General features: G+C 54.9%; 1 protein-coding gene across 1 annotated transcript; it reads right to left on the reverse strand.

Annotated features, from left to right (window-relative positions):
* Nucleotides 1–834: 834 nt before the first annotated feature.
* Nucleotides 835–3,554, reverse strand: LOC121168748 (E3 SUMO-protein ligase PIAS3-like). The gene is made up of 4 exons (XM_040999059.1): nucleotides 3,491–3,554; nucleotides 1,391–1,808; nucleotides 1,119–1,259; nucleotides 835–890 (listed from the first exon to the last, which is right to left on the reverse strand). The coding sequence occupies exons 1-4, from the start codon at nucleotides 3,512–3,514 to the stop codon at nucleotides 835–837; spliced, it is 639 nt and encodes a 212-aa protein (XP_040854993.1). The 5' UTR covers nucleotides 3,515–3,554.
* Nucleotides 3,555–9,075: the final 5,521 nt, after the last annotated feature.

A 9,075-nucleotide genomic window follows, 5' to 3' on the forward strand; every position in this document is an offset into this window, starting at 1 on the left:
TGGATAAACCTTTGGGGTTAAAAAAAAAAAGGAAACTTAAAAAAAGTTAAAAAGAAATGTACAAGATAAAGCCAAAAGTTCTTACCACGTTTACAAGACTTTTTATCTCCCTAAGGAGAAGCTGCGGACTGCCTTATTCCTGTGTCATTTGAAACCATCTCAAACTATTTTAATCTACTAGCATTCCCTTGACCTCTGGGGAGGAATCCTCCCTGAAGTATGGAGTTTCCCACTTCACGCCCCCCAGGCCTTTTTCTTCCGCTCTTGTGAAGTGTTCCCTCCCATCCCTGCCATCCTTGCCCCACAAAGCATGTGTCTTCTGTGTGACTGCCAGCATTCATGCTGCATAGCAGCCAGTTGTATTTGACTCTGGGTGCATGTTTGATTTCCCCACTAGACTGGCCACTGCCTGGCACACATTAGGTGCTTAATGGCAGAGGAAGGAAGGAAGCAAGCAAGGAAGGAAGGAAAGAAGGGAGAGAGGGAGGGAGGGAGGAAAGGAAGGAGGGAGGAAAGAGGGGAAGGAGGGAGGGAGGAAAGAAGGAAGGAAGGAAGAAGGAGGAAGGAATAAGAGGGCAAGGAAGGGAAGGAGGGTGGAAGGCAGATTAGATGAACTGGTCTTTGGGAAAATCCACCTGCATTTGATTTGATGTCTGGCTGGGAGTCAAGAGGTGAGGGAAGTCAGCTAGCCGAAGCATGGCCTCAGGTACACCCCAGGAGCAGTACTCTCTGAAAGCCTAAGCAGTTGTAGCTTCTATGGAGGTTACCGATAGGGCTAGGGATCATATCTTGTTACAAAACAACTCCCCAGCAAACACACAGTGGTGTTCCTGCCTAGAAGGCCAGGCAGGCAGTCACTCTGTCATGCAGCTGCACCAGATCTGTGGCCTCTACAGTGCAGTGGCGTCAAGTACAGATCAGTGGGGGGCTCAGGACCCTGCTGCCCCAAGTCTGGGTAGTGGGAGATCAGACTTGATTTCCACCATTGGAACATTGATCAGCAAAGTATTACCTCAGGGCCTGGAACAATGGTTCAAATGGCTAATCCTTTTCTTACAAGTGCCATGATGCCATATGGGCGCTGGTTCAAGTCCCAGCTGCTCCACTTTCCAACCAGCTTTCTATTAGTGGCCTGAGACAGCATGGGAAAGCAGGAGAGGATGAGCCAAAGCCTTGGATTCTTGCCCGTATGTAGAAGAACTGTGGCATGAGGGCAAAGGTGAAGTGCACCTCCTCAAATCGCTGGGTGGACGTGGATGCTGAGGATACAAAGAGACAAGTTATTTCCACTTCAGATTGCAGGTACCACGAGATGAAAGCCCACCAAATACCAGGGCACAGGGGGAGACCATGGTGTTCAGAACACCCAAGAGAACACACAGAGCCGTACCGAGGGTAGTGGGCCGGATGAGCTCGCCATGGACCTCATAGAAAGGCAATGGCTTCATGGTGACGTCAGGGTGCACGGGCTGAGGCAGAAGGGGGTGCATGTCTACCTCACGCTTAGGGCCCAGTAAGGTACCAGGGGTCAAGAGAGCAGGGGGCATGGGAGTCAGAGGAACCGGAGAGCCTACAGGGGGGGTGCCAGGGGGCAGGGAGAGCAGGGAGAGGTCAGAGGGCCCCAGGGTCTTCCGGGGAAAGCGCCGGCGGTAGAGCTCTTTGATCTTCATCTGGACGCTGGGGGCACAGCTCGACTTGAGCAGGTGGAGGGCCTTGGCCAGCAGTTCGTGCTTCCGTCCACTCTTGTTCCGGCCAGCAAAGCCAAGAAGCACCTGGAGCTCAGACACCCGGAAACTCATCACCATGTGCTGTGGAGATGAATGGGGAAGCTTGAGAATCCTCCCCTGCACAGGACACCTGGTCCCAGGTTGACACCAGCACTGAGCTACCGGCCCTGATGGGAAAGATGCTTTGCTGTGACAAACGCACAGCTCAGGCCCCTTGGTCAGCCTCACCACCACCCAGGGTTGGAGCAACCCCAGGCCCCCAGCATGGGCAGAGGGGAAGGCACACAACAAGCCCACACCCTCCTCAGACACCTCTGAGCCCAGTGCAAAGTTGCCTGCCTTCAGCCTGTCTCTCCTTGATGCTGCTCATTCCCCTTCCTGCTTTCTCAGGCTCTCACACCCATCCCAGCCTCCTGGGAGAAGGACAGCAGTGGAGGGAGGAGGGAGAGGAGAGTGGACTGAGGCCACACAGCCTCCCAGGGAGGACAGGAGCAGGTGGCTGGGGGATTGGGCCTCAGAGTTCATCCCTCCTACCCAGCTCAGCAAGTCTTACCCCCCAAAGTCTTCCAAGCTGCTGTGGCTAGGACCTTCAGCTCAGGGTTCAATGCTCATAACCCAGAAGGGCTTTCCGGCATCTTTTCCATAACCACCCTCCTTCCTTGGTCCTACTTTTCTAAGAGGGAGACAGAACCAAAGCTTGGCTGGGCAGAAGGAGTTACCCATGAATCGCTAGGCATCAACCAAGTCCAGATGTCCCACTGTTTACCTGTGTGCTCCACCTGCCAAGAGTGAAAATCCTGCCTCTGCCCTGGAGAAAAGATGTGTTTCTACCACCCAAATGCACGTCTACACAGACATCTGAGGGAATGTAGGGCCAGGAGCAGGAGGATGGAGCCAGTGTTTCCAGACATTCTCTCAGGTGTTCTCCCTCAAGTCTCTGGGAGACCAACAGGGCTCAGCCCTTACAGGCCTGGTCCCAGCCCTCCAGCCTCCCAGGCTTGTCCTGGTCCCGCATCCAGGGTGCCATAACAAACTTTATCCTCCACCTTTCTCCCCATCCTCATCACCCTTCTATCCTGGCTTTACTTTTCCCCACTAATTCCACCCAAGCCCCACACACCTTCCCAGGGTGCCACAGGTTCAGGGTGCCACAAGACCCACCCCGCTCGGCCCCGCCCCTCCACCTCGACCGCGCCCACCAGTGCTTCCCCAGGCTCGGCACCCACCGCGGGCCCAGGGGCGCTCCATCCCGGGGCCAGCGCTCCATCCCGGGGCCTGCGCTCCATCCCGGGCCCTGCGATCCATCCCGGGGCCAGCGCTCCATCCCGGGGCCAGCGCTCCATCCCGGGCCCTGCGATCCATCCCGGAGCCAGCGCCCAGGAGTCGCCCCTCCGGCTGCCCGGCTCCCACCCGGGCTTCTGCCCCTTTCGCTCACAGCTCCGGGCCCGGATCCCTGCGTTTCCCCCGCACCCGCCCCGGGCCCTACTCCAGCCGCCCCTTGCACCAAACCCCACTGGGACCCCGCGTCCCCGCCCCCTGCACCGCGGCCCCCAACAGCTGCAATTCCCCTCGGCCCCACCCCTGCATCTGCCCCAGCCCCGCCCCCGAGCCCCGCCGCAGCCCTTCCTCGCCCGCAGCCCCGGCAGCCAGGCCCTGCCACGTCTCCTGCGCCCACCCGAGCCCGCGCACCCAGCCTCGCTCGCCTCCCCCGACTCGGCGCGCCGCTGGGCGCAGTCCTGATCGGTGGGGGAGGGGGCCGGTACCTTTAATTCGCCCAGCTCCGCCATCTTGAGACATCGCCGGCGCCCCAGCCCCAGCCCAGGCCCAGGGACCGCCGCGCAACTCTCCACCCCGGCGCCGGCCGCAAATGCCGCCCGCTCCGCCCCGTCCGGCCCCTTCGCCACCCCCGCCCGCCCCGCCCGCCCGCGCGCCGCCGACCAGCCCGGCCGCAGCCTCTCCTTCCCACGGCCCGACCAGCCCCTCAAACGTCCAGGGCCCGCCGGCCACACGGCCAGACCCGGAGGGAGCGCGCGGGCCCGGGGGTCGCGGGCAGGAGGCGCGCCCGCAGTGCCTGCGGGCGGAGGGGAGCGCGGTGCCACGCCACGGCGGGGAGCCGAGGAGTTTTGGGGCGCCCAAGACACTGGAAAGATGGAGGGAAAATGATCGGGAACTGTTCAAAGGAATGGGGGAGGTGGGCGAGTGGCCGCTCACCCCCTCAGCTCCGTCTCCGCGGGTTGAACCCGCCGAGATCGCGAGTGGCACCATCCCGCGCAAGGGGGCAGCCACGGCTTCGACGCCACTTCAGCTCCAGGCGCTGTTCCCGGCCCTGCACCCCCACCCCAACACCTACTGCAAGGCAGCTCTCGGTCCCGCCGCCGAGCTGCGAGGCTGCAGGAACAACAACAACAAAAAGTTTGCTGTGCAGAGTGAGACTTACCAGCAGCGTGGCGGAGGGTGGGGAGGGGGCTCCGGAGGCTCCGAGAGTGGGGCCGAGGGGGCCCGGGCAAGGCGTGCTGCTCGGCGCCGCTCCTGCAGTGTGCACGGCTGGAGGCGCAGCTGGTCCCGGGCCCGGAGCTCCGCCCGGCCGAGCGCACGGCCTGGGGCCGCCCCCTCCGGGGTCAGCGCGCCGGGACGGCGGAGAGAGAGAAGGGGCGGAGCCCGCGGCGGCTGAGGGAGGACCCCGGCGAGGCCGGCGCTGGACAGAGCGAGTGGAGCGGGGACGCGAGCTTCCCGGGCCTGGGAGACCCCGTGGGGCCGGCACAGACCAGCTGCAGAGGCGCGCTGGCCGCGGGCACGCGTGGAGAGGGTCAGCCTCGGCCGGCCCGGGGACATCCTGGACTGCTGACTGGGAACTGTGTCTAGCCCTGCCCACGTGCCTTCCTCCAGCTCCTACAAGGCCAAACACACATCAGTGGGACTCTGCGCCCTTGGGTGCGGCTGACATAGAGGGTTTTCTGACCCACCAAAGGAACCTTCTCCCCTGTCCAAACTACCTGCCCCCCCTGCCTTTGCATCCCACTGGGACCCTCCAGATGCCCTGTGTCTACCATGCTGAGGTCGCACACATACAGACGCTAGAGGAAATCTGCTTTTACAGTGCTGAAAAACACCTGCAAGCATTGTGAATGAACGCACTAGAGAAGCGCTTCCATAATTCATCGGAATGATCCCTTCACTTGGTTGACCCCTTCAGGGTGGTCCATACCAGGAGACCTCACCAAGCTGTAAAACAGAAGGTGTCCTGGTACTGACACCCCAGGACCTGCTGGGGGAACTGGACATGGCAGAAACACTCCCTGGGTTTAGTGGGACCATGGCCCCTGTCTTGGCACTCAGGTTCTTTCTGCTTTTGCTGCCTGAATTGTTGAACCTGTCAGGCTAGAGCTAGGTGTTTGGTCCTAAAGCTTAGCTGCTCCTTCCAGCACCTGTCTGTTCATCAGACACTGAACTCATTTAGTGTGTGTGTGTGTGTGTGTGTGTGTGTGTGTGTGTGTGCCTTCAAAGTCAAAAGTGATTATGGATTAGTTTGTACTTTCCACAATTTCCAGTAGTTGTGAGTGGAGGAACACAGGATGATGAAATAAAGGTCTCACTGGGGACACATGGCAGTGATGGAGATGTTCACTGTGTCTTTAAAAAAAAAAAAATGTTTTTTTAGGACCCAGGACAACAGCTCAATGGCTAAATCCTTGGCATGTATGAACTGGGATCCCATGTGAGCACTGGTTTGTGTCCTGGCTGCTCCACTTTTCATCCACCTCCCTGCTTGTAGCCTGGAATAGCAGTACAGGGAAGGCCCCAAAGCACGGGACCATGCACTCATGTGGGAGACCCAGAAGAAACTCCTGACCCTTAGCTTAGGATCAGCTCAGCTCTGGCCATATTTGCCACTTGGGGTGTGAACCACCAGATGTAAGATTTTTCTGTCTCTTCTCTCAGTAAATCTGCCTTTCCAATATACAGAAACAAATCTTCAGCAGAGAAGGATCAAGAATAGGCAACTTATTTTGTAATTATTTGTAAATACAATTATATATTCATTTTTCTTTGAAAGATTTACAAAAAGAACATCTCCTGTTCACTGCTTCAGACACCAAGTAGCTGCAAAGACCAAGCCTGCCGGCTGGAAAGAAATTTCTCTGGGTCTCCCACATGAATGCAGGGTCCCAAGGAATTGGGACATCCTTTGCTGCTTTCCCAGGCCACTAACAGGGACCTGGATTGGAAGTGAAATGCCAGGACACCAACTGGCACCCATATGCGATGCTGCTGCTACAGAAAGAAGGGTTAGCCTGTTGAGCCACCATGCTGCCCCTCATTTCTTTTAAGATTTATTTATTTGTATTTAAAAGTCAGATATTCAGAGAGGAGAAGGGACAGACAGCATCTTCCATATGATGATTCACTCCCCAGGTGATCCCAACAGCTGGTACGGAGCTGATCCAAAGCCAGGAACCAGGCACTTTCTCCTGGTCTCTAACATGGGTGCAAGATGCCAAAGCTTTGGGCTGTCCTCCACTGCTTTCCCAGACCACAAGCAGGGAGCTGGATGGGAAGCAGGAATGCCGAAATTAGAAACAGCGCCTGTATGGGATTCTGGCGTGTTCAAGGTGAGGACTTAATCTGCTAGGCCCCTGTGCTAGGGGCCTGCCTCATTGTTTTCATTCTGTAATGTTTTCTTGGCTGTATGCATCATAGCACTTACCAGATTTTGTACTTTAAATATGTCAAATTTTTTTGTAAGTCTGTTACAGCACGATACCACTAAAAATGTGTAATGATTTCATCAAGGAGGGCTCTTCTTTACAAGTTTACCTGAGGGGGCTATCCACTCTCCAGCCCTAGTGCCTGGCACCTGGTGGCATCCTTAATAAATAAATGTTCCCAAAGGAGGGAAAGTGTGAGTCAGGACCAAGTTCCAGATCAAGGGCATTCAAAGAAAGATGTGGCAGGGCACACGGAGTTTCACCTGCTGTGCCCCACAAAACCCTACACCTAACACAAATCTGTCCTTACCAAAGTCCTATTCTGGGCCCGGCACAGTGGCACAAGTGTTTAAGGTCCTCGCCTTGCACGCCCGGGATTCCATATGGGCGCCGGTTCTATCCCAGCAGCCCTGCTTCCCTTCCAGCTCCCTGCCTGTGGCCCGGGAAAGCAGTAGGGGACGGCCCAAAGCTTTGGGACCCTGCACCCGTGTGGGAGACCCGGAAGAGGCTCCTGGCTTCGGATCAGCATAGCATTGGCCGTTGCGCTCACTTGGGGAGTGAATCATTGGACGGAACATCTTCCTCTCTGTCTCTCCTCTCTGTATATCCGCCTTTCCAATTAAAAGATAATAAAAATAAATCTTTAAAAAAAAAAAGTCCTATTCTACCAGACAACTTGGGGGGAGGGGAGTGGTACCAGGAACATTTATATAGGGAATCAAGGAACACCTCGGGGCTGGGAGCTGTTGGGATAACCGTTTATTGCGTGCACGGAGGGAGACTGGGAAGTGAGAACCTGAAGAAGGCTGCTCTCCTGCATTAACACCAGCATCCCTCAGCACTCCCACGGCTCAGCCATCCTGGGGTGGGCTTCCAGGAGCTCCAGAGGGAGCAGAGGTCTGGGATCCATTACTCAAGCTGCTTCCTGACTCATGCTCAAGCTTAGCCAAACATCCTCCCCATTGCAAATGTCAGGATCCTGTATGGCTGCCAATTCATGTCTTTGCTGCTCCACTTCCAATCCAGCTCCCTCTTCTGGCCTTGGAAAGCAGTGGAAGATGCCCCAAAGCTTTAGGATCCTTCCTGGGTGTGAGAGATCCTGAAAATGGCTAGCTTTGGATTGGCTCAGCTCTGGCCATTGAGATAGTAAACCAGTAGATAAAAGATATTTCTGTCTCCTTTTCTCTCCTTAAATTGATTTGCCTTTCCCATAAAAAGAAATAAATCTCAATAAATAAACATAAATAAACAAATCTAAAAAAAAGAAAAAGAGGTGTCAGCATTCCATATTAGTGCAGGTTTGATCCCAGCTGCTCCACTTCCAATCCAGCCCCCCACTGCAGTACTTGGGACAGCAGTGGAAGATCACCCAACTTCATAGGCTCCTGGCATCTGCCTGGGAGACTTGACCATTGTGGCCATTTGGGGAGTGAAATAGCAGATCGAAGATCTCTCCCCGCCTTTCTCTCTCTCTTTAAATCTGCCTTTCAAATAAAGTCAGTTAACAGATCAGCACTGTGGCACAGCAGGTAAAGCTGATGCCTACAGCCTTGGCATCCTATATGTGTACCAGTTCAAATCATGACTGTTGTACTTTCAATCCAGCTCCGTTAATGTGCACAGTAAATCAGTGAAGGATAGCCCAAGTCACATGGGAGGCCTGGGAGAAGCTCCTGGCTTCAGGTCATTTCAGTGCTAGCTATTGCAACCATTTGGCAAGTGAAACAGTGACTAGCCAATCTCTGTGACTCTGCTTTCCCAATAAACAAATAAATAAACCTTTTATATCAAAAAATCATTTTAGGGCCTGGCAGCTAAAGTCCTCGCCTTGAATGCACCAGGATCCCATACTGGTGCTGGTTCGTATCCCAGCAGCCCCACTTCCCATCCAGCTCCCTGCTTGTAGCCTGAGAAAGCAGTCAAGGATGGTCCAAAGCCTTGGGACAATGCACCCACATGGGAGACCTGGAAGAGGTTCCTGGCTCCCAGCTTCAGATTGGTGCAGTAATACAGTTGTGGTCACTTGGGGAGTGAATCGTCAGACGGAAGATCTTCCTCTCTGTCTCTCCTCCTCTCTGTATATCTGACTTTCCAATAAAAATAAATCTTTAAAAAAATAATTTTAAAAGATTTATTTTCATTTTAAGGATGACTTATAGAGAGAAGAAGAGACAGAGATCTTCCATCTGCTGGTTTGCTCCCCAAATGGCTTCAGCAGCTGAAGCTGAGCCGACCTGAAGCCACGAGCTTCTTCTGGGTCTCCCACAGCAGTGCAGGGTCTCAAGGGCTTGAGCCATCCTCTGCCATTTTTCCAGGGCATTAAATGGGAAGTGAAGCAACTGGGACAGGAACCAATACCCTCCTAAAACACCAGCACTGGCAGGCAGAAGATTAGCCTGTTGAGCCACTTTGCCAGCCCCCCAAAATCTTTTTTTTAATGGGAAATGGAATTGCAGGAGGCTAAATCACATCTGCAAAGGAGAAGTAACAGCAAACATTTAAAATGTTTCATAGCAGCCTTCAGCTTAGCTGTTCAGGTGCCTGTGTCCCATCTCACTCTAGTTCCTGACTCTAGCTTCCTTATTTGCAAGGCCTGGATTGCATTGTGATGGCTTCCATGATTGAGCTTCTGATCCTCACGT

The sequence above is a fragment of the Ochotona curzoniae genome, unplaced genomic scaffold (genome assembly GCF_017591425.1).
Source record: "Ochotona curzoniae isolate NIBS_2020 unplaced genomic scaffold, NIBS_Ocur_1.0 scaffold_1037, whole genome shotgun sequence".
Classification (NCBI taxonomy): Eukaryota; Metazoa; Chordata; class Mammalia; order Lagomorpha; family Ochotonidae; genus Ochotona; species Ochotona curzoniae.